At 39.7% G+C, this 25,828-nt stretch overlaps 2 protein-coding genes across 2 annotated transcripts in view; both read right to left on the bottom strand.

Moving 5' to 3' along the window:
* Positions 1-8,547, bottom strand: part of tp53bp2b (tumor protein p53 binding protein, 2b) — a 52,364-nt gene extending 43,817 nt beyond the window's left edge. Inside the window, exon 1 of the mRNA XM_080451487.1 lies at positions 8,319-8,547. Within this exon, the coding sequence (XP_080307613.1) occupies positions 8,319-8,327 (9 nt within the window). The 5' untranslated portion in view covers positions 8,328-8,547. The remainder of the gene's footprint in view (positions 1-8,318) is intronic.
* Positions 8,548-12,797: 4,250 nt separating this feature from the next.
* ncapd3 (non-SMC condensin II complex, subunit D3) overlaps positions 12,798-25,828 on the bottom strand; it is a 47,483-nt gene continuing 34,452 nt past the window's right edge. The window contains exons 26-35 of the mRNA XM_080451466.1: positions 25,654-25,787; positions 24,146-24,351; positions 23,025-23,135; positions 21,144-21,287; positions 20,133-20,215; positions 19,301-19,401; positions 17,400-17,453; positions 16,278-16,340; positions 15,808-15,856; positions 12,798-13,152 (exon numbers count right to left, since the gene is read on the bottom strand). Of these exons, the coding sequence (XP_080307592.1) occupies positions 13,074-13,152; positions 15,808-15,856; positions 16,278-16,340; positions 17,400-17,453; positions 19,301-19,401; positions 20,133-20,215; positions 21,144-21,287; positions 23,025-23,135; positions 24,146-24,351; positions 25,654-25,787 (1,024 nt within the window). The 3' untranslated portion in view covers positions 12,798-13,073. The remainder of the gene's footprint in view (positions 13,153-15,807; positions 15,857-16,277; positions 16,341-17,399; positions 17,454-19,300; positions 19,402-20,132; positions 20,216-21,143; positions 21,288-23,024; positions 23,136-24,145; positions 24,352-25,653; positions 25,788-25,828) is intronic.

The following is a 25,828-nucleotide window of genomic DNA, read 5'->3' as shown; positions in this document are numbered from 1 at the left end:
TGTTAAAGGTTGCAAGTGGGTGTTCAGATCCAGAATGTTTGAGTCAGCGCAGCAAGGCACCATATGGTCAGGATGGTCACGTGATACCACAGGATTAGATTAACACACACACACACACCCCCCCACCACATACACACACACACACACACGTATTATATACTCGCGAGGTATTCTAAATTCTAGAATTCTAAATGCCAATTATTTTATACTTGTAGACGCTCTACGAGTTTGAAAATGGCCCCAACCCACCTCTAAATGTCTAATCCTAATCTGAATCTTTTCCTAATTGCAAATTTAACTTCCCAAATATGTTAAACAACATTTTTCTATGTCTCAAATTAGCTGTGGGGACATTTGACCATCACAAGTACTATCACAAGTAATGCAAATGTGTGTGTACACACACACACACACGTTTTTCTGGTTGTTTAGACACCAGGTGATTTCTGCCAGCTTAGTTTGTTGTCCAGTTCCTCCTTTTTGTATGACAATGATGTCTGAAATGTTATGCCCAGTTAACCTTGAACTGTGTGTGTGTGTGTGTGTGTGTGTGTGTGTGTGTGTGTGTGTGTGTGTGTGTGTGTGTGTGTGTGTGTGTGTGTGTGTGTGTGTGTGTGTGTGTCTCTCTCTCTCTCTGTTCTGGTCACTGTGGCAACAGTTACCAGGGAACAGCGGTGAGATCTATTGTGTGGCTGTAGAACAATGAATATAACATGAATATAATGAAGTGAAACGATTATTAATTTATCATTCAAACGTTTGACTCACTGTAAGTAAAAGAACAGCAGCTGCACGACTCCAATATGAGCCTTGCACTGGGAGATCACCAGTCCTGTACCGATGCTGCTTGAACTGAGTGAGTGAGTGAGTGAGTGAGTGAGTGAGTGAGTGAGTGTGTGTGTGTGTGTGTGTGTGTGTGTTTATCCGATGATGTATTGGCCCTCCGACCTCTAACCACATAAGCCCTAAATACTGTACTTTATCACACGACACAAACCAAAAATTGCAGATGAAAAAAGCTCACAATGTGTTTTGATCTTGTAGATCCGTATTTTTTTCGCCATTTCACCATTTCATCCAATCGGGAGAGAGAACCTCAAAATGAGTATTCATCACCTTGTGTTCCAGGTCCATTATTGTGTCAGCTCATTTATTTGTGTCATCACTTCCAATTTCCCTCGTTTATCCTGTGTCCTGCATGAGTTCTCTGTCCTGAAAATGTGTACCCGACCTTTACTAAAGAGCTGGAGAGACAGGGCGACCCCTGTCACTGAACAAATATTATTTAGCAAAATGAATACTTTTAGAATATAGAGTTAAAAAGGCCTACAGTCTAATACCGTAGGGCTTTTTAACTCTTATTTTGACAAAGAAATATCACTTACAACACCATTAAGATCAGAGAATTGAATTAAAACAAGCATTAACCGAGGCTATACTGTATGAACCAAACCATATAACTGATAATGATAGTACAATAAGGGAAGACTAGACAACAAAGAGGCCTTCAGCCAAACCAGATCCATTTGTACAAACGAGAAAGGCATAGCACACCTTATATAAACACAAAGACAAACACCACAACAAAGCTAACCCGATCAAAAACGGTTCTTTGTCCTAAACCAGTCGTTAAATAACTTTTTTAATTTCAAGGAGCCGCAGTTTGTTAAGCATTTGGCTACGGACCCCCCCGATGACTCTGAGAGCGTGCAAATGGAACCAAATGGACCCGTAAGGGTCCATTTGGTTCCATTTGTACACTCTCAGAGTTACAGAACTGTAAGGGTCCATTTGGTTCCAATTGTACAATCTCAAAGTTACATTTGATACCTAACTGTCAACCATTTAGCTGGGGACCCCCTTAAAGGACCTCTATCTGGGGGGTCTTTGAGAACCCCTGTCCTAAAAACAACACAAAAGCATCGCTACATCACTTCCTGTGTGTCAGTTAGACAGGAGCGTCGTTACAGGAAGTTGTGAGTTTGTTCCCGTTGTCGTGGTATACAATACACGAGCAGTTCCTTTTAGACCGTCGACGAGTTCTGCAAGTTCTGCTTGGGTTCATTTGTTTATCCCCACGCAGTTCTGCTTTACATGAGGGCTGATACCTGATCTCGGGTCCTTTAGGGAAATGATGTCAACGCTGCCCGAGAGACACTCACTGTTACAATGTAACTGTCAGTGTTGTTTCCTGAGCCAGAACAATTTAGGACACTATGTTGTCTTTTTGATGACATCTGTATCTGCAATTATGCAGCCATAATGTGTCCTGCTTTCAGTGGTGGAAGAAGCACTCAGATATTTTACTTAAAGGGATACTTCACTTCCGGGCCGCCGACACATTTAAAAAAAATATTAAAAATAAATGAAAAAAGTTATGGAAAATTCATGGCCCCCTCACGCATTAGAGTGTCCTACTAATGTGTGAGGGGGCCATGAATTTTCCATAACTTTTTTCATTTATTTTTAATATTTTTTTTAAATGTGTCCCCGGCCCGAAAGTGAAGTATCCCTTTAAGTAAAAGTAGCAATACCAGAAAATAAAAATACTCTTTTGTGTTCAAAATGTTACTTGAGAAAAAGCACAAAAGTATTGGCCTCAAAATATACTTAAAGTACCAAAAGTACTAAAATGTTTGAAAATAGCCGATCTCCTGTGAGCTTGTAGATCTGCTATTTTCAAATAGCCAAGGTATAAAACAGGGCTAAAGTGGTTTATGTATGTTTTATAATAAAAATATTTATATCTGCAAAGTAACTAGTAACTAAAGTTTTCAAATAAATTTAGTGGAGTAAAAGTACAATATTTGCCTCTGAGATGTAGTGGAGTAGAAGTAAAAGTATTGAAAATTGGAAATACTCCAGTAAAGTAAAAAATACCTAAAAATCGTAATTAAGTACAGTACTTGAGTAAATATACTTAGTTACTTTCCACCACTGCCCGCTTTTTTGACCACTTTCAAGCTGGCGTCTCTATTTTGAGCATGTCATTATAGGCACATCTTTTCCAAACATTTTCAAAAACAGCAGATCTACAAGCTCACAATGCTGTGAACTCGGCTATATACTTGTATATTACTTAATAATATAATAACTTATTAGTTACTTGTTCACGTTATGTTATTGAAATAGACATATTCCGTTCGCTCGACCACACAAATGCTCTAATAGTATTTAGATACCATGTTGTCTAGAGACAGATGCTAGATTTGATGTTTACCTTGTATCCTATTTACTTGGTAGCAGTTTAATTGTTTTCTTTGCACTCCATTTACCCCGTGCTTTGCTAATAGGGTTCATTCATGCCATTTACTCTGATCGTGCGCTTTGTACTTCGCTCTGGATAATAAGCCTGTGTGTTAAATGCCTAAACTGTAATGGAATGCTTTCAAATGAGACTGGAATCTAAAAATGGAAGTGTTGAAGTAATGGTCTGTACAGACGCTCATGCAAGGCTCATTAAAGAGCTGGAATACAGTCAACTGAGGCCTGGTAAATACACCATGTCTTACACTGTGACATCCTGTTGTCTCTGTACCATGTTTATCAACAGGAAGAATATAAAACCAGCAGTACTAGAGGTCCTGGTAGGATATAAAACCAACAGTAGGCCTACTAGAGGTCCTGGTAGGATATAAAACCAGCAGTAGGCCTAAGGTCCTGGTAGGATATAAAACCAGCAGTAGGCCTACTAGAGGTCCTGGTAGGATAGAAAACCAGCAGTACTAGAGGTCCTGGTAGGATATAAAACCAGCAGTACTAGAGGTCCTGGTAGGATATAAAACCAGCAGTACTAGAGGTCCTGGTAGGATATAAAACCAGCAGTACTAGAGGTCCTGGTAGGATAGAAAACCAGCAGTACTAGAGGTCCTGGTAGGACAGAAAACCAGCAGTACTAGAGGTCCTGGTAGGATAGAAAACCAGCAGTACTAGAGGTCCTGGTAGGATATAAAACCAGCAGTATTGAGGTCCTAGGCTCAAAAAACAACATTCCCGCTATGAGCAGGCTTATGTGTAAAATGGGGCTTATCTCTTGTAGTGTTATTATGCGAGTCTAATTCTTTGTCCTGCCACTTGGCTAATAAAGAGTATCTAGTTATGTAAGTCAGTAAGTAGCATTGGGAACCAACGTTTCCAGAAACATGTGGCCCATATGTCAGGACTCAGGAGCCCATCTCCTGTTGCTGCAGCGTGTGAGCCAGCTAGCACCCCCCCCCCCCCCCCTTGCCATAGGGGTTGGATCAAGGGACTTACCCTCAATCCGACCCTTGATGCTGAGAATCAAGCACGGAGGCATTGGGTATTTTTTTTCTATAGTATTTTGCAGTGGTGGAAAGTAACTAAGTACCTTTACTCAAGTACTGTACTTAAGTACAATTTTGAGGTACTTTAACTTTAATGGCGTATTTCAGTTTTCAGTACTTTTTTAGGTAAATGTTGTACTTTTACTCCACTACAACTATTTGAAAACTTTAGTTACTAGTTACTTCGCAGACATAAATTATATTATGAAACATACATTAACCACTTTAGCCATATTTTATACATAGGCTATTTGAAAATAGCCGATCTACAAGCTCACAACGCGTCGCGATGCGACGCGTTGTGAGCTTGTAGATCTGCTATTTTCAAAATGTCACTACTTTTACATCTGGTACTTAAAGTAGATTTTGATGCCATTACTTTTGTACTTTTACTCAAGTAACATTTTGAACACAGGCCTTTTACTTGTAAACAGAGTATTTTTACATTGTGGTATTGCTATACTTTTACCTAAGTGAAATATCTGAGTACTTCTTCCACCACTGGTATTTTGTTAGGACTCGGCTGGGTACTGATCGACCCCCGACCTCCCAATCTCAGAGCAGACACTCTTAACCACGAGGCCACTGAGCTGCTGGCTGCTGTAGTTATTATGAAGGTGTTACAGAGCCCTTACATCAGGGTTCCCCAATTAGTTTTCTCCAAGGGCCAAATTATGTCTAGGATACCAAGCCGAGGGCCAGAGTAGCTAATTTGAGTTATTTTAGGCCTGGGATTCTGTGTTGAGGGTCACACAAGGAAAAAATTCACTCTGGAAACTAAAGAAGTTGAGAACCAACGATTTACTTAAAATATTTGGTTGTTACATTCTGCTTGAAAAGTAATACAGATTAACAGCAGCCAGTTGTACATACTGAAAATCTAAATAAGTCCAGAATCAACAATTTACTTACAGATGTGTTTGTTACAGTCTGCTTGCACAGTAATAAAACAAATCAAAAACATGTTTTTGTTAAAAAGAAATATATATATATATTCTCAAAAAAATTACAGGAGTCGTCGTGGGCCGGACAGTTGACTCTCGCGGGCCGCAAATGGCCCGCGGGCCGCCTATTGGGGAACCCTGCTTTACATTATTGACATGACATTTGTCATGAAGTCAGTCTCACTGAAACCAAACTCCAGGGCTCAACTGATGTCAGTCAAGAGGAGAAGTCAATATATATATATATATGTGAGATCTTTATGCCGTTTCTAAATATAGCTCAACTCTACTGTCGTCATTAGTGTGAATGGATGCGAAGATAATGGGCATGGGATGACATGACGATTTCACACCGAGATTATAATAATTACCATTCACAATAATAGTATCCCGATGATCATCAAACTATGCTTAGTTAAAACTCTTACAATGTCACAAAATATACTGTAATCACTTCTCCTTAACTCATTCAGTGCCAATGACGTCGCCGACGTCACGTTTTTCATAAGCCCAGAGTGCCAATGACGTCTCCGACGTCCTGAAAAAATAATTAAAAAAAATAAAAAAAGTTTTGAAAAAAATATATAATTATTATTATTATTTTTGAAAAAAAAGTTCAGAACCCAAGATATGATGATTTGAAGATTTGCTGCTCCATTCACTTCTTGTTTAACTTCTTACTGAAAAAGGATGTATCTCGGCTCCTAAGCACTTTTTTTTTTACAATGTATTTTTGGCCTTGGCACAGGGGTGATATAGCCAGAAATATGTTTGGCACTGAATGAGTTGTTAAAGAACACCTTAAGAAATAAATATTTGTTTCGCATCATAGAAAGACAAATTCAAATGGACAGCAGGTCATCACGACGAGAGAAATGTCCATTCATGAAAAATAACCTACCTATAGCACACAGACTGAGGTAGAACAAGGACAGCACAATGAATGCAAAAAAAAAGAGAAACCACTTGAACCCTAGCGTCCTTACTCTAGGGGGGGGGGGGAACATTCAGCGAAAATAGACAATCTACGAGCTCTGGGGGACTCCGGTCAACTAAGGACACAGTGGTTAAATATTAGGCCTACATCATAAATTATAAGATTCCCCTTCATAAATAAAGGATGAATACATAAAAATGAGCTTTTTTAAATAAAATAAAGTCAAATTGGCATTGTGGTATAGTCGTGTACTACTTTGAATCTATATAAGTAAATGAAAAAGTCACAAGTGAAAATATTGACTCCAATATATTATATTCACAATTATCCTGATAATGGAAATTCACCGCAATTACATTATCTTGATGGTTTCAATCCCAATAAAAGAGAATAGATACTCCCTTCCCCAAAAACATACTCAAAATGTGTGCTCTGGAAAGGATGTATACTATGGAAGATATCAAGTATCATAACATTTAAAGCACCACAGGTATTAAAGGTAGGGTAAGTGATCATATTTGGTTATAATGAGTGTTAAATATAGCTCTATAAAATAAAAAATAAAAACAGCGCTAGTAGAGTATTTGTTCAGTAACAGGAGTCTCCATGTCTCTCCAGCTCTTTATTGAACAGAAAATGCATTTTCAGATCAGGATATACATGTTATCCAATCAGGATAGAGAACTCAGTCATTATACAGATTAAACAAGTTAAATTGGAAGTGATGACACTAAGAAATTAGCAGACAAAATTGGAGCTGGAACACTATAAAATTGAAGCTGATAAATGGATACGGTCTCCTGATTGGCTGAAAATGTTGAAAATGTATTTTCTATTTATTAAAGAGCTGGAGAGACTGGGAAGACCCATGTGACTGAACAAACACTCTATAGCAATGATTACTATCAGAATATAGTGCTTTAACCTTTTAACAATAAACGTTTTGTTTTAACCAAAAAATATCCCTTACCCTACCTTTAAAGAGAGAAATACTGAATAAATGTCTGACTGAAAACAACATTTTTTTTTTAATTTAACTTGAACAACTGGTACTCTTGTATAGCAGAGCAGGACTTTAAACAATAACTGACTTCAATTGAATGATACTGAAGAGGATGACTTTGTGGTTTGTACACTAATGGTGATTTGCATGTTTTTATTTGTCTTGTAAATTGTTGTGGCACCCAAACCAGAACCAATAACTATATATGTCCCTCAGGTACTACTGAAAATATGGATGGATCATAACTTTAACGCCAAATACTGTACATCATAATTAACCCACTATTATTAGGCATTTCTGTTTTGACACTCTGCCACTTACAGCTGAAGGAGATACATGTCTGTTAATGGAGTCAGTGTGAATATATACATTTTAAAGCCCTTTGTAAAATCCATCCATTTATAACATATTTAGAAAAATGTAAATCTGTAACCAAACGAACCCTTAACTTGTGTCCATTTGGTTACATCTGTACAGTCAGTGTGAGGAAAATTATAACCTTGAGGATTTTACTGTGTTTGAATGTGACCACACAGTCACACACACACACACACACACACACACAGTACAAGACTTAGGCCCACTATATTATTACAAATATTGATTCATATATTCCTGTTAATCTCAATTAACAGGATAGGTGTTTCTTACAAGAAACATAATCTACATAATTATGTAGCCTATATGCACAGCTGATAGTCAGATCAGCCTAAACTATAACAACCACAAACCAATTGAAATGATAACAAAAAATATTCACATATCAGCATATTTGGGTTAAAATGTTTTGAATCTTCGCATAACAAAATGTAAAAGTATTAGTGCAGTGGTTTTCAACCAGTGGTCCTTGGAGGGGTACCAGGGGGTCCCCAGCTAATTTAGTTAACATAGCCTCACAATCATTTTAACCACCTAGCTTTGGCTATTCAAAAATAGCAGATCTACAAGCTCACAGCGCGCCACCGAGTGCCGCGCTGTGAGCTTGTAGATCTGCTATTTTTGAAAAATCCTGGAAAATGTGTGCATATCTTTGAATATATATTTTATATAACATTTTTAACTCAAATCTTTACTTCTGGGGGTCCCTGGCACAAATCATTTTCAGATGGGCAGTTAGTGCTGCTACTCACCGGCATCATGTTGGCACCCCGTGTTGGATCCGTCCCTGTATCCCTGTCTGTGTGTAGGAGGAGAGATCACTACTGGATCCAGATCAGCTCCAAACTCCTCATGCTGGCTCTCCTCCTCGATCTGCTCTCCTCTATGTATTCTAGAGAGTCTCTATACCGTTAGGTTCTCCTCTATGTATTCTAGAGACTCTCTATACCGTTAGGTTCTCCTCTATGTATTCTAGAGACTCTCTATACCGTTAGGTTCTCCTCTATGTATTCTAGAGACTCTCTATACCGTTAGGTTCTCTCCTCTATGTATTCTAGTAGTAGAGAGTCTCTATACCGTTAGGTTCTCCTCTATATGTATTGTAGAGAGTCTCTCTATACCGTTAGGGTTAATTAGCTCGCCGTGTGCGTCGATCGCTTCTTGTGCGGTCGATTGAATCTGAATGACAACGATAATTATTTTATATCGACCTGTTGCAAATGGAAAAAAAAAACAGACCGACCCCTGTTTCGATTTTCCACTCGGGATCGAACCGGGACACCGCCTCTTGCATGCGGGCAAAAAAAATAAAGGTTAACCGAGTCCAAGAACCTTGTTTTTTTCTCCCGATCTCTCCTTTAAGATCCTATAGGTTCAGACCAGAGCCGACATTAAAGAGCACCACAGTCCGTCTGCGTGCGAGTCTACTTACTGTCCCTGATTATTGTCTCCAATTTACAGTCACGCTTCTCCTTAATCCGATTGAATGAAGATCCAAGATGTTGATGTGTTGTTGTGTGTGTGTGTGTGCGTGCATGCGTGTGTGTGTGCGACTGTGCGTGCAGCATCACGACGGTTCAATCAACAAACGGTTCTCAGCCAACCGGACTGACTGACGCTCTTTACCAGGTCTCCCTAGCAACCACTGACTCCTCCTTTTGTTTTTTTTTCTCCCCTGAAGGCTGGGTTTCGACATGGGGTAGTTTATTTTGCCTTGGATTCATCTATGATACATTTAATGTAGGATGTCTTCAAGGCCCTAAGTTTAAAATAAGGTGGGAGTAGTAATACTAATAATAATTATCTATATAATATATATAATTATATTGGATAATTTCTGCCTAATATTTTATTTATATATGTATATATACACATGCTATAAAACATAATTATCCATATTAAATCTCATACCATAATTTATAAATGTAGGCAGATATCCTATACTTATTTTTTCAAATAAAATGTTTTGTTTATTACTTTAAGCAGTAAAACGAATTGAAATGTAATCATATAATCATTAACATGATCGTTTTAAAAACAAAAAAAAATGGCAGGTAGGGCCCATATTGATAGTATACAACAATACCATAGATGATGGATGGGGCGCCCCCTACTGCCCAGTACCGTGTGTGCAGGTTTCACAACATTTTGAAATGTTATCTGCCATTTAAATGTTTTTACTTTTTTTTTGGCACATTTGTTTAGTTCCTTGATTAGATTTTTATAGGCAAAGCAGAAACGAGTAACATACTGATCAAGTTTATGGTGACATAAGCTGAGAATGATTATTGATTGGCCCAACGTTTTTACACTGATAATATTGTTGTGGTAAGGATAAGGCTAATTCCTTTTAACAGGACGTTCATGAAAGTCCTTGCGGGCTTGTTTCCAATGAGGGCCTGTGAGCAATTAGGGGTTAAGAGTCTTGCTCAGGGACAAATTTCATTTCATCAACACATATGCTGGCGTGGCCTGGAATCGTACCTGGGGCAACCAGGGCCTCTGGCTCCCTAAGCGGGCTCACTAACCACTCAGCTATGGCCGCCCCTGGTTGGACCTAATGTCCACTTTTCAGGAAATGAAAAAAAAAAAAAAAAACTTTGTTCCAATGGACCCAATGTAGTTATTTAGTCACAAGCTCTTAATACTACTTTCAGTGGTTAAATATTTTTTTTTTTTTTTTAAACACACTTAACTACTCTCACCTTCTACATTTTTCAAAAAGCCTATCTACAAGTTAGGAGAATTCCGGACATTTTAAGTGTTATCTTTGATGTGTCGTTACTCACCTACCGACGTAAACGGTGGCATTGTTTATTTCCAGATATTCCCCTGTCGTCATATTTTCAACCTCCTCCGTTGTCATAATGGGAGCGCGTGTCATAGGGAAATTCGTCTATTATAACCGATGCAAAGTTATTTTTTTCTCTACTACTACTCATTGTGGAGTCTGATGATAGTCAAACATGCAGTGAAAGTTCCTGAGAGGCTACCGCTAATGACGAACGAGCTAACGCTAGTTGCTTGTTTCTCTCCCAGAACCTGGCAACTTGGTGTTGCCATGTTGAGAAACAAGCAACTAGCGTTAGCTCGTTCGTCATTAGCGGTAGCCTCTCAGGAACTTTCACTGCATGTTTGACTATCATCAGACTCCACAATGAGTAGTAGTAGAGAAAAAAATAACTTTGCATCGGTTATAATAGACGAATTTCCCTATGACACGCGCTCCCATTATGACAACGGAGGAGGTTGAAAATATGACGACAGGGGAATATCTGGAAATAAACAATGCCACTGTTTACGTCGGTAGGTGAGTAACGACACATCAAAGATAACACTTAAAATGTCCGGAATTCTCCTTTAATAAACGCATCGCTAAGCAACACGTTGCGGGCTTGTAGTTGCCATTTTCAAAACTTGTGAAGGGACATTCTGTGAAATTAGTATTTTTACTATATTTTGATGACAATGCTTTGTACTTTTACTCAAGTAAATTTTGAATACGGGACTCTTTACTTGTAACAGAGTATTTCTACATGGTGGTATTAATAGTTGTACTTATGTAAAAATACTGTAGTATGACAAAGTAGGGCATAATTTACAGGAAAAAAAAAAACTAGTACAGTGCCACATGACGTCTAAGACATCATGGCCTCTGAGCGCCACGTGACATTTAAGACATCATGAAAAAAAAATATATATATATATATTTTTTTTCCTTTTTTCTTTTTTATGTTCAGAACCCAAGATATGATGATTTGAAGATTTGCTGCTCCATTCACTTCTTACTGAAAAAGGCTGTATCTCGGCTCCTAAGCACTTTTTTTTTACAATGAATTTTGACTGTGGCACTCGGAACCAAACTGCCATAAATAAGAATGGCACTGAATGAGTTAAATCTGGAGATACAAGGTTTCTTCCTGACAGCAATGATATGCTGCTATGTGGATGTACTGTACACTGTAACATCTTCAGAAGTATGTCAAAAAATAATCCAGGAATTTCATGACTGTGGGAACCCTGAATGTATCCATTTAACACCATTCATTTTAGATTTTAGCGTTGGCTATTCAAAAATAGCTGATATACAAGCTCAGCTTGTATATCTGCTATATCAAGCGAGTACTGTACAAGCGAACATTTTTCAAAGATTGTGAAAGTGTTTGAAAAATGTTGAATCAATTTTAATTACAAAAAAAGTGTGAGAACTACTGATTTAGAAGGCATTTGTAGGATCGGCCTCAGGTCTTTAAAGGACGACTTCACCCATTTTCAACCTTCATTCATTCATTCAAGTCTTCATATAATTGGTCCTCACTAATGCCGTCACCTGCTGTGGACTAGTGCAGGGGTTCCCAAAGTTGGGGTCGCGGGAGACTGACGGTGGGGTTGCGAGATTATTTTGGGTCAAACATTTTTTTTACTTTAAATTCAACAGAATGGATGAAATACAATCTAAAAATGATTACAAATGGAACATTTTACCATTATAATACATTACAAATGCGCACCGAACGTGCAAGTTTATGTGTATAAATGACCTCCAGAGTTGGTGGGGTCGCGAGTCAATTTCCGCATTATTTTGGGGTCGCGGGCTGAAAAGGCGTTCATTTCAGTGAACGAACAATTTTGTTCACGTTCACTGCAATGATTTGTTCAAATGATTTGTTCACGTTCTCGTTCAGTAGCACTATTTTCTAGTGAAAAACACCATCGCGGGAGCGTTATTACTACGTCGCGCGTACAGCCCGACCTCCCGTCCTGTGTACGGGGGGAGGGGAAGGGGGGCATGCACGATAGCGTGAACGTAACAGTTTCAGGAAGTGAACGAGGTTGTTCACGGCAAAGAACTCGGTTCTTTTGAACGAATCGATCATGACGTCGACCCATCACTACTGTGGACAGCCCTCCTATGAGACAGACTGAGTAGGAAAAAAATTACACAATTTCATCAGGAGCATTTGTGAGGATCTATTATATGAAGATACTGTAGGTTAAAAATGGGTGAAATCGTCCTTTAATGGGTTAACTCTGAGGGTGCACAAATGTACCCAAATGCACTTCCTGTGTGCTCCTGTGTGACAGCTGCTGTAAAGGGAACTGAGAAGGACTCAATTTAGATATCATGCATTAATAAATTTTATTAATTAGAAAAAAATGTACAATAGAGTATGACAAACAAAGCAAAATAATACCATAACTTCCGTCTATAACAATAAGTATCAAAATAGCAAGCGTTTAAAAAGAGTAGCCATGCCCGATGTTGAATGACAACCCAGTTCTGGTTACTGGTTTAGTACGTAACCAGTACCAGGCGTCTCGTTAACCAATTAACCCATGCACTGTATACTTTAGTTGGGTCTATAATAAATATACTAGGCCCCTCCAGTCTTATTTTCGCTCTGCGCTAAATATCTTCGGCAAAAAACAGCCTCACATTTTGAACTTATAGATGTGTTGTTTTTGGCAGAACGTTAGCCCCCCAGTATGCTAGGTGTCAATGTGGTTTAATGTTTTCTTCTCCTCCGTTTCTTCTTGTCCTGTCTGAGGGGAGACTGGACGTTCCACAGCCTCGGCCCTTGAGCTCTGGAGAACAAGGAAACGTTTGTTACTTAACGGAGCACTTCACTTATTTTCAACCTTAATTTTCGTATAATTGGTCCTCACTATAATGCTCACTATAAGATGCAGGGATTAAAGCAAAAAGAAATCTCACGACGATCTGTGAAACATTATGAAAAGGAAACCTTCCCCCACACCAGCACGGATTCCTGAACACAATATGTACAACAGTGTTGATCAAATTTTGATTTAGTTTTAGTCATAGTCTTTTGAATAAAATTCAATTTAGTTTGTCATATTTTAGTCATCTGAAATGTTTTAGTTTTGTCTAGTTTTAGTCGACTAAATATCACAAGATTATAGTCGACTAAATCTACAGTTGATTTACCAGGTAGTCGACTAAAATGTATTTTGGCGGTGCCTTGATGGCGTCATAATGGCTGATTTTAAGCTGAAAATAGCCGATCTACAGGCTCACAGCGCGTCGTGAGCTTGTAGATCTGCTATTTTCAGAGCGCAACCAAACATAAAATGTCTTAGTTCTACTGGATCTCTTCTCCACTAGTCCCTCACTAACATTTTAGTCTAGTATTTAGTTGTTGACGAAATTGTCAATATATTTAGTCTTAGTTTTAGTCATCATAGCTTAGTTTTTCGTTTTTATTTAGTTTTCAGCAGTGAAAAAAGGTACTCGACGAACAATTTTCGTCATAGTTTTAGTCTACGAAATCAACACGGATGTACAATGATGATGTTTTAGTAATATTGTTACTGCTGTTCCTACATACTGCCAACCAGGTGAAGAAATCACAGATTGAGGCTTTAACCTTTGCTTTTACGAAATATCCCAGACCATTAGGGTTTTATGGAAAATGCTTTTGAACATAGTAGTTAGTTTGACCACTTCAAATGCTCCAATATCAACAAAAATAAATAAATAGCCGATCTACAATGGAACGCATTGAGAGCTTGTAGATCGGCTATTTTCGCTGTGCAACATGCTTCTATAGAAAACATGCTTCTATGGAATCCAAATGACTGACATCGGCTGTGGCGACTGAGAACTTGAATCCCTAAAGATGGCAGAATGTTTGTCTAGTCGCTCATTGGTGGGCTGTGCGGACAGCAGGGCTGTCACGATTACAAATTTAAGTTGATTAATTATCACTCAAATGATTGCAATTAACGATTTAATTGCGTTTCTGTCGTTGAAAAATTAATGGAACATTATGAATAAAAATGTCATTTCTGTTTGGCTTTTAGCTTTCGTAAACAAAAGTTGCACAGGGCAGATATGACAAATAGCACATATTTAATTACTTTATACTTAGAAATAAACAATAGTGGAAATAGCCGAACTATAAGCTCAAAACGCGTCGCGATGCGACGCGTTTTGAGCTTATAGATCTGCTATTTCCACAATTTTTGAAAATATGATTTTTTTTTACATGGAATTGATTATGACGATTATGCAAAAAGAATTGCGATTATATAAAATAATTGCGATTAGACGATTGTGTAATAATAGTGCCAGGCCTATGGCGGACAGTTCAGAAACCTGCCTAGCAGTGACATCCTCGATGGGGATTCCAAGCAAACACAAACTACAGCCTTTCTCTTCATGGAATGTTAGCATGCTGGAATATATAAGCCTATAAGCCATTGTTCTTGCATTAATAACAAAACTAAAACTAAGTTTGAAATGCACAACCCTGCCTACCGATGTCGTCACTGGTAGGCAGGTTTCAGATAGCTGCTCAATCTATCTTCATACAACTGCTAGAATAAAACTTTATTCGAATTCGGTACCGTTTCCATAGTATGCGTACAGTGATTGACAGCATGCAAGAGCAGACGATTAGCTGAACATGCTAATTGAACACTTTTATCCCATCGCCACACCCAGTGAATGTCACACCCAGTGAATGTCACACCCAGCGAATGTCACACCCAGCGAATGTCACGATTCAAGCGTTTAGAAAGATATTTTCACGTCCGGTCTGAACACACCTTTAGAGTTTGTTAGAATGGTTTTAATTGTGTTCATGCCATTACTAGATTGTATCTGGAATCACAACAAGCAGCAACTCCGCATAAAACCAACCCCAACAGACATTGATTGCCAAGATATTAAACATAGTTTTCTATCCCCTTGCCAGCGTATAATTACCTCAATCCGATGATATTTGAAACGCTGTGGAAACGACATTGTGTCCCAAAAACACAAACAAAATAGTCCCCGTGGGTTAGCGGAGGGATCTGTGTATCCACAGGAACGACAACGTTCCGCCATTTTGGGGCTTCGGCGCGTGAAAACTAGTGGTTTTCAATGCAAAAAAAAAAGAAACCGAGTTACAGCTGTTTTTCTGAAAATCCCAAACAGGAAGCGGATGGCTTCCTGTTTTTTTTGGAACGACTTCACATCCACATTCTACTTCTCTGAGTGACGATCGATCATTCCAAAGCTGTGTCCCTTGTGGAATTTTCCCCAAAAAATGAAAGAACGAATCAATGCGATCTTGGCCATCAATGTGCTAAGACATACTTAATGCTGGTCTGAGGTCGGTATTAAACCAACCCTAACAGACATAAAGACAACATAACCGATACTTAATGCTGGTCTGAGGTCGGTATTAAACCAACCCTAACAGACAGAGAGACAACATAACTGCTACTTACTGCTGGCCTTGGCCCAGGTTTAGGGATGGACCACTGTCAGTTGCTGAACCTGTTTTAAAAGGAGGAGAGTGTTTTACAACCTGCCCTTAACATCTGCTACTTACTTACTTACATGTTAACCATGTTCAGTCCATTGACTGCAAGTCATGTATACTTTACATTACTGCATATTCAATTTTGCAAAACATAACAGTTTTTATTTGTTCTGGTTTTGTTTTTTATCCAGAATTGGTGCCATGGCCACCAAAACTTAATACGTTATCCTTGCACAAATGCAAGGATAAGGGTTGGCGGCCAAATACATATCTTTTTGGGGGTCCTTGACATGAAAAAGGTTTAAGAACCACTGATAAAACAACACATGTTTTTCATTTGCGACATTTGTATAATCGTCCTCAGGTCTTAATGGGTTTAACAACAAGCCGTTTAAGAACATAAAGTGTACTGTGAGTATGTGACAGGACTCTTACTGGAGTTTATGTCACTCAAGATGGCGCTGAATCCTTCACCAAACGTCACGTCAGAGAGTCCGGCTGAAACACACAGCAGGGAGGGTTCAAGTATTAATAATTAGTTATTAATATAGCTAGTTCTTTTTCAGCTATAACTCAACATTACATTTAAGCTAAATTATAGTAAATATGTTTACATCTTGTGATAGGATAATACCAGCCGTTACCATTTTTTTAAATGTGATGCTATCACGTTAACATGAAAACGGACATTATGAAACATACATAATTACATAATCCTAATGTCCCATTCATTTCCACGACTGGACTATTGTGATTCACCATCTATTAATAATTGGAAAATAACAGTTACAAATATTAAAGAGATGGAAAGAATTACTCACAAAATGAGAAACCGTGAAGATTAATTTGAAAGAGTAAAAAAAAAAAAGAGTAAATGGGACTTAAAAATACATGAAGTGTAAAAACAGATTTGGGAGTACTGCAGGAAAGCTATCCCTCCCCCCCCCCCCCCCCCCTCCCCTCTCTTTTCTTTTGTTTTCTTCTTTTTCCCCCTCTTATTTTACCTTCTTTATTTCCCCTTTGTATTAATTTTTGTTTATATGTAATTAAAAATAAATAAAAGAAAAGTGATGCAGGATGAATTAAACAAGTAAAGAAAACTTGTAAGATAATTAAATGAAATCAATAACATGTAATGTAATGTACGAACCTGCAATAATTAAATGAAATCAATAACATGTAATGTAATGTACGAACCTGCAATAAAGTATTTAAAAAAAAAAGGACTATTGTGATTGACAATTAAAAATAACACCCAGTGTGAAGTGAGTGGTGCCTCTGATGAGTTCATTATGTGCATGTGTTGCACTCCTGTTTGTGTTTAATTAGTGTAACTGGTTGCATCTTTGTGTTGCAATCAGCTGCAGCTGTTGAGGCCAGACACAAACATGTTGAGGCCGTCCGCAAACATACGGACGGACAGACACACACACGGTCAAATGTAGGAGTGGTTGGCACCACTCAAAAAAGAAATCAACTCAACTTTGACATATGACAGATCAGGGTTTTCTCCTGACAACATACTAGTGTCTTTCTTGACCGTTAATTATGACCTACCGTTGGGGGCAGCAGGCGTGCTGATCAATCTGCTTTTTGCTCCTTTGCCCATTACTGTAAGAAAATGCATAATTTCAGTCAACCTGGAAACATAAGTCATGTTATACTCGTTGTCCAGCACCGAAAACATAACTTAACACAATTCACTTCAAACATGCACTTAAATACATACAATAAACCATCATTAGATAAATACACTAAATGACATACGACACACAGCTACATTACATATTGTCACTGCCGGGGGGAAACCGCCTATGTCCAAAACTGTTACTTTTCAGGAAACGGAAAACATAACCAATGGATCCAATGTTAGTCACAAGCGCTTGTTACATTTGAAATCACATTAATTCACAAATAAACATAAAAAGTTTAAATATGGAGATACAAGGTTTCTGCCGACAACAAGCCTCTTTAAACCACTGCCTGTTGCAATGCTCATTCCCCTAACAATTAGCACCGTGTGCCATGTTTAACGATCTTTTTCATTACTGGAAAGGCGAGCACCGGTTAATGTTAAAGGCATTCTAAACCATCTTAAATTATCAGAAATAAAAACACCCATCCAGTTAATCTGTTGTAACTACATTTTGGCGTTATGAGGAGCATTTGTAGTTTTTGGGCGGTGAAACCGCCCCTATATGTGAGGTTTGGACATTGCACCCATAGACATATAAAGGTAGACGCCTCCTTCGGCTCTGAAGCGTTCGTATCTCGGGCGCGCTTCCTGCTTCCGCAGGGCTGTCGTGTGCGTCACAGAAGCGGAAGTTCGGTAGGCCAATCAGAGGCAGGTGGGGGCGGGTCTTTTTGTAACCCAGCTCTTAACCCTTTGAGAGGCAGCAGCTGTGCGCAGCATCCAGTTAGTTGGAACTTGGCAAACTCCACACTCTATTTGTGAAATTCAAATAAGAGACTGGTCCTTTTTCATATCAAGGTCCATTATTTATTCAGCATTTGAGTCACGGAACACCGTTTGATAAGCTTTAGCCTCTCACACCCAAAACGTAGAATATGTTATCGTTCGATAAGATGCTGTCAAAATAACAATTGTTTACGTTCTCTAATTGTGTACTTGTTTAGTAAGTAATGCAGATGTTTAACAATTTGACTCTTGACAGTGTGAAATGTTATACTCAAGATTTAAAGATCTATAAGGGTCCATTTGGTTATCAACTCTCCATCATTTAGCTGGGTACCACCTGGAACCCCCTCAAGGACCACTGGTGGTTCCCGGACCACTGGTTGAGAACCATTGCACTGACAAGTCCCGGAAAAGACGCACTGTGATTGGCCAGTAGTCAACGCGCTGCGAGCGCTGTGATTGGCCAGTAGTCACTTTGAGTGACAGGTTCCCTGCGGAAGAGCCGTGTATTGCGATACCAGTCGCCCCAATGAACTGCAGAGGCCAATGAGGTATCTAGGTTTCTAATATCTATGATTGCACCCCCCCAACCCTGCGCTGTGATTGGCCACCAATGTACCCCCCTAACCCTGCACCGTGATTGGCCAATCACAGTCTATTCAGGACTGTGATTGGCTAGTGAAACATGACACATGTGCATAGCCCTATAAATAGGACTATGCACTTAAAAAAAACACATTTATGGGTTTTTTTAAGTTAGGGGTGTACAATGGTTAGTCCACAATATTACTTTTCTTTAAGTGAACTTCCATCACTGTGATGACCACTGTGACCACACCGCCCACTTCACACTGGGTGTGATTTTTTGTAGTTTGGCTGCAAGTTGCCATCAGCAGAGAAAACTACGGCGAAACTAGTGAAAATTGCAGATCTACAAGCGTAACGTGCCGCTATTCGACGCAGTGAGAGCATGTAGATCTGCTATTTTCACTACTTAAGTTATCAGCCTAGGTCATGACAGCCAGAGAGACAACAGTACCTGGTCTCGGAACACTGCAGCTCAGACTGCTCCTGGTTGATCCACTGAGAGCTTCCTTCCGTTTCGCTACCTCCACAAGTGACAATGGCAGGGATAAACGCCTGGAACACACACACACACACACACACTTTAGATGGGGGCACTAAGACCATTATCACTGTGTGATTTTGGGGGCACTAATGGATGTAGTGTCTAATGTATAGTCTACTGTCTGAATAGACGACGTGTCTAATGCAGTGGTTCTCAAACTTTTTCATGTCAAGGACCCCCAAATTGACACTCATTAGCCCGCGGACCCCCATTTGAAAAGATATGCCAGGGACCCCCATAAGAGAAGATTTTTACGGCTCTAGCAGTGATTCTCAACCATTTTAATTTCAAGGACCCCCAGTTTGACATGCATTAGACTACGGACCCCCATTTAATGGCATTTATATCTCTGGGACCCCAATTTATATTGTAAAATCAATGTTAATTTAACTCTGAGAGTGTCCAAATGGAACCAAATGGACCCGTTAGGGTCCATTTGGTTCCATTTGGACACGCTCAGAGTTACAGACCCATAAGGGTCCATTTGGTTCCTATCCATCATTTAGCTGGGGACCCCCTGGAACCCCCTCAAGTACCCCTGGGGGTCCCCGGACCCCACTTTGAGAACCAATGGTCCAATGTACAGTATATTCTACTGTCTGAATTGTGTCTAATGTATTAGTCTACTGTCTGACTGGATGTGTCTAATGGGCTACTGTCTGAATGGATGCAGTGTTCAATGTATAGATAATTGTCTGAATATTATGTGCTCATTAACTAGGATATAAAATGTTTCCAGTACCGATTTTGTTGTGTCTGTCCAGATCTTAAGGGTTGTGGCGTGGCAAAATGATGTTCAGGAAGCCTGAGGAGCACCTTGGGGGCCTGGAGAGGAAAACACAGTGTAGAGTCATTAGGGTTCAGTAAGAACACTGGCTTTCAGATCGAGATACAGTTGAGGCTTGGACGATATCAAAGATGATACTGTAATATCCCAATGTTGTCTTGCCAAAATATCACAATCTGCATTATCATGTTATTATACTACCCCACCCCCTATCTCTCACACACCACACACACTATCATATGTGGATATTCAACCAAGCCTTCTACCGTAACAACCCTATTTTAAAGACTGGTTTTATTAACCCATTAAGACCTGAGGCGATTTTAAAAAAAAATCTGAAAAACTTTTCTAAAATATCAGATCTACAAGCTCATAGCGCGGCACTCGGTGCTGCGCTATGAGCTTGTATATCTGCTATTTTTTGAATAGCCAAAGAAATCTAAAGTGACACAGATGTGTTCCAGGTAGTAATGGGTTAAAGCTTCCAGTCTTATAATTTGTTCAAAACTCTTGAAAACATTGGTGCACTGTAAAACTCCTAAATTACCCGTGTGATTTTGTCTAGAGCATTGGTGGTCAAAAGTGGGGTCCTTGGGGAGGGCACCAGGGGGTCCCCAGCAAAATTGGTTAATACAGTGTCAACCATTTGAACCGCTTTATCCATATCTTATACTTTGGATATTCAAAAATAGCAGATCTATACAATCTCATTGCGAGTTTAAAAAAAATCTCGTAAATGTGCGCAAATCTAAAAAGGCGAACATTTTGAACTCAAATTTTTGCTTCTGGGGGTCCCTGGTACTACATATTTTCAGGTGGGGGTCCGTGGCCAAAAACATATCAATTTGGGGGTCCTTGGCACAAAAAAAGTTTGAGGACCACTGGTCTAGAGCCTGCCTTCAGTATCTGGAACCATCTTCCAGTTCTATTCGGTGTTTGTATGGATAAGCGTGTGCATGCGCTCACCGGGGCAGGGGTCAAGTCACAGCCGGGCGGAAGAGCCTGGTTCTCCTTCTCGGTTATCTTCAGGTTGTATTCCAGCTCCACCATCAGCTGCTCATCTCCAGAGAAGAACTGCTTCATCTCGTCCTTCAGCTCCTTCATGTTCACCTGGGAATGGGGATGAGGAGACCATGTTCAGTCTACTGTCTGAATGGATGTTGCGTTTAAAGGGATTGTTGGCAACATTAAGCCTAAATTTGAAAAATATCTATATATTTTGCATTTTTTCCCCTCTATCAGCCACTATATAATGATGCTGGGGTGTTTTCCTGCATTGAAACAGTCCTCTTTCTGAAATCGTATTTTCCCTACCGTTTATGTTTGTAGCGGGCCGTAAATGAACGCACGCATGTGCGCATCCGTGCGCGTCCGTGTGAACTTTTTACTTTCGGTTTGAAAACGCTCTCAAACTTCGTTTTTGAGGCACATAATTTACTTTTCAGATAGCGTTTGGATAGAATTTAGTTGTTTAACTTCATATATGTGGTCAATTTGTCATGAAAGAGCCTATTTAAAAATATAAATTCAGAGAACCGGCAGGGGCGGGCAGTTCCGCGAATTGTATCCGAATAAAGTAACCTATATTCAGCATGGCCCGTTTAGAAGTCCCCTTAACTCTATGGAAGTCCTCCCTACGTCACCCCCTGGTGGTCGGGGAAACGAACTGCTGGAGCTTTTTTCTTTGTTTATCTCTGAATCGCCTACAATCCCTTTAATATATAGTGGAAGGGCTTTGAGCTTGAAAAACGTGGTGCAATAAAGCATCTGTAGCATTTGGAGCCCTCATTGTGCGAACGTTTATTTATTTCTCTCTGCTTACTGTTCGTCGCTCAGCACCTGCCCAAGTTCAGGTTGGGGATGTGCATGTCGTTTTCCTTTTTTTTATATATATAGTCTACTGTCTGAATGGATGTATAGTGTCTAATATATAGTCTACTGTCAATGATGTAGTGTCTAATGCAGCGTTTCCCAACAGCCGTTCCGCAGCCCTTTAGTGTGCTGTGTGAGAGGGCTTGGTGTGCCGTGTAAAATTTCAAAGAAATTCCCCCTATCTATTGTATCTATTGTTCCCCCGGGAACAATAGATACGGCTTGAGCCATCGTCCGTCATGGACACACGGCCAATGACCACGAGTCCATTCAGTGAAGCGACCTTCACCGATAGGAATGCAAATTTAAAAGTTTCAGCGTCGGTACGCTGTATCGGGAAGAAGAGGGGAAAGCAATGCGGTCAAAAGGAATACCAAAACGGCGCAAATTCCGACGACCAAAAACAAGAATACAAGAACCAGCGAGCGGTCGGTGGAAAAGGAATCGGTGCGAGCGTGTTTTGGGGGGCGAGTCTTCCGGTTACCGTCAAAAGACCCATAATATAACCACGAACACATGTCCACCAATAAAACACATGTACTAACGTTAAATCAACATAAGTGTTAGTTTTCTTATAGTGCTTCTAAATCGTTCCAGTGTGTTTGTGTCAACGTATTCTGTGCTGTTTGTCGGTGTTTATTTCACATTTACACAGAGAGGTGTGCTGGCGATAAACCTTAACGTTACTCAAACCAGAGGCCCAGATCTCAGAGGACATGGACTCATTAGGCAGGACATAAGGACTCATTACCTAGCGGTAGGACATAAGGACTCATTACCTAGCGGTAGGACATAAGGACTCATTACCTGGAGGTAGGACATAAGGACTCATTACCTGGAGGTAGGACATAAGGACTCATTACCTAACGGTAGGACATAAGGACTCATTACCTAACGGTAGGACATAAGGACTCATTACCTAACGGTAGGACATAAGGACTCATTACCTGGAGGTAGGACATAAGGACTCATTACCTGCAGGTAGGACATGAGGTCTCTGAGGACAGGGGAGCGCTTCTGTTCCATTAGATTCTTCAGTTCGATGATGACAGGCATGATGTTCTCTATGAACGCCTTCTTCTGCAGCTGTTGACCACATCATCAAAATGTAGGTTAGACAACCACTCCATTGGACATGAACACACACACACACACACACACACACACACACACACCTTCTACCAGTGGAGTGACTGACAATATAATATACCCAAATAACAGCATTTACATTAAAAGGTAGTAAGTGGTATTTAAAAAAAAATTGCTCTATATTCACAATGTACCAGCTCTTTGGTAAACAGAAAACACATTTTCAGGTAGGGATACCAATTGTATCTAATCAGGAGAGAGAACTCACACAGGATACAGGATAAACAAGTGGCATTGGAAGTGATGACACAAATAAATAAGCAAACACAGTTGGAACAGGAACACTATACATTTTAAGCTGATAAATTGGTACTTTTTTCTAATTGGCTGAAAATGTGCAACCCACCTGAAAATGTATTGTCTATTTATTAAAGAGCTGGAGAGACAGAGACCCCTGTGACTGAACAAACACTCTATAGCAATGATTACTATCAGAATAGTGCTTTAACCTTTTAACAAAAAACTGTTTTCACCCCCAAAGAAATTTAAGCACTTTGAAAATGAGGTTTGCAAGAAAATATAGAACTATTCATTTTAATAACTCTTATTTTCTTTGAAAAATGTGGTAAACAATAAAAAAGGGGACCGGGAAAGCATCCAACTGTGTAATTTTTTGATTTCTTTGGCTATTAAAAAATTGCAGATATACAAGGTCATAGCGCGGGTAGATCTGCTATTTTTGAGGGGGAAAAAAAAAAATCGCGAAAACGTGCAAATCTTTGAATATTTATATTTTTAAGCGAACATTTGTAACTCAAATCTTTGCTTCTGGGGGGTCCCTGGAACAAGATATTTTACAAATGTTTAAAAAATATATGTTCAAGATTTTTCAAAAATAGCAGATCTACTATAGCTTGTATATCTGCTATTTTTTAATAGCCAAATAAATCTTAAAATGACACACAGATGCGTTCCCGGTCTTAAAAAGGTTATTAATAAGTATTTACCCGTGACAGCAGTTTGTTCTGCACGGCCTGCACGGCAGCCTGGGCCACGTTGGCGTCCTCGTCCGCCTCCTCTCCTCTGGCCGCAGGGTCAACGGAGGAGAACATGGAGTGGAGCTTCATCTCGTCCAGGCTCAACACGCCGAACGTCTCCGACAGGAGGTCGGCGCCGTCCGCGTCCAGGACCAGCTCCTCGTCCGCGAAACACACTGAGGAGAGAGAGAGAGAGGAGGACACGATCGAAAAGGTTATCAACACATTCACTGCCAGGGGTTTTCTAAAACGGGCTGTAGCTTCTGCCAGCATTTTTAAAGAGGTGGTTGCCATGGTTTTGCACTTTTTCTGTTTTTCATGTGTCTATGAGGTTGATAGAACTTCATTAAGCCCCCTGGTGGTGTTTTTATGGCGTTTTATGTCTTCTGACTATTTTGAGTTTCTACCTGGAGGCTGAAACCTTGAGGGTCAAACGTGACAATAGAGAAAAGCACTTTAATGACACAGTAAAATTATACCCTCCCCCTCATTATCATAACACAACAGGTGTGGGCATGAGGAGGAGGAGGAGGAGGGACTAGGACAGGTGGGTGGTGCTAAGGTGGTGGAGGAGGTGCTAAGGTGAGAACCAGGTATACTTAATGAACTGGAGGCGTGTCCACATAAAAACATAATTTTAACAATTTCTGTACACTTTTTTGAAAAAAATCTTCCTCCTAGTGTAACCATAATACCTGATGATTATGTTTTAGGGGGGGGGGAAAATCACGGCACCCCGTCTTTAAGCATTCTGACTCGTTCAAGAACCACAGAATATGTATCTCCAGTATGATCGATCCCCTGATGGTTGCTAATAACTGAGGGTTTCACTGTGCTCCCGTTCGCTTGTTATACGCCGTTGAAAATAGCATGTCTCGCCAAAAATACCAAGTAAAACACAGGAGCCGAGATACAGAATATTTCCCAAATACTTTTAACCAGGAAGTGAATGGAGCAGTACATCTTTGGATCACGTTATGTCCTGGTTCTGTGTGAAAAAATAATGACTGAGATCTGTCAATGGCAGGGAATGTGTTAAAGAGTTTTGAATGATTCCATTTGTCATTTCAGATTTTAGCTACAGTATATGTATAGCAACAGAAGTTTTTCAAAAAACTTAGGATTTAGAAATCGGTGGTTCTCAAAAATAGCAGATCTACAAGCTCACAGCACCCATAGAAAGTTTCGTCTTCTGGGGGTCCCTGGCAAAAAAAACATTTTCAGATGGGGTCAAATATATATATCAATTTGGGGGTCCTTGACACAAAAAAAGTTTGAGGACTACTGATTTAGACGGCCTTCGTAGGTCAGGTCTTAATGGGTTAAAATGTTGTTGGCTTCCATTCAAAATGACTTGTACTTAGTCTGTCATTTTGTCGCTTCTAGTTTAAACTTGGGCATGAGAACACACCAGGACACAGTACACACACACACACACTGAGGACAGGACACACTGATAATATGCTGTGTGTGCTTACCCAGCACAGTCTCGTTTATCTTGCGGTAGATGTTGAAGCGCTGGTTGTTGTCGCAGTGCTGCAGGAGGAAGCGGTAGATCTGGAAACGTTTGTTTCGGTTCTGAGGTCCCTTCAAGGAGAACAGCTCCTCCTCTCTGAAACGACAGGGTCAAACACACACACACTTTATAGTTCT

Source organism: Gymnoscopelus braueri (assembly GCF_963280865.1).
Source record: "Gymnoscopelus braueri genome assembly, chromosome: 2".
Lineage (NCBI taxonomy): Eukaryota > Metazoa > Chordata > Actinopteri > Myctophiformes > Myctophidae > Gymnoscopelus > Gymnoscopelus braueri.
The sequence above is the reverse complement of the archived record's forward strand: the minus strand, read 5'-3'. Positions and strand labels throughout refer to the sequence as shown.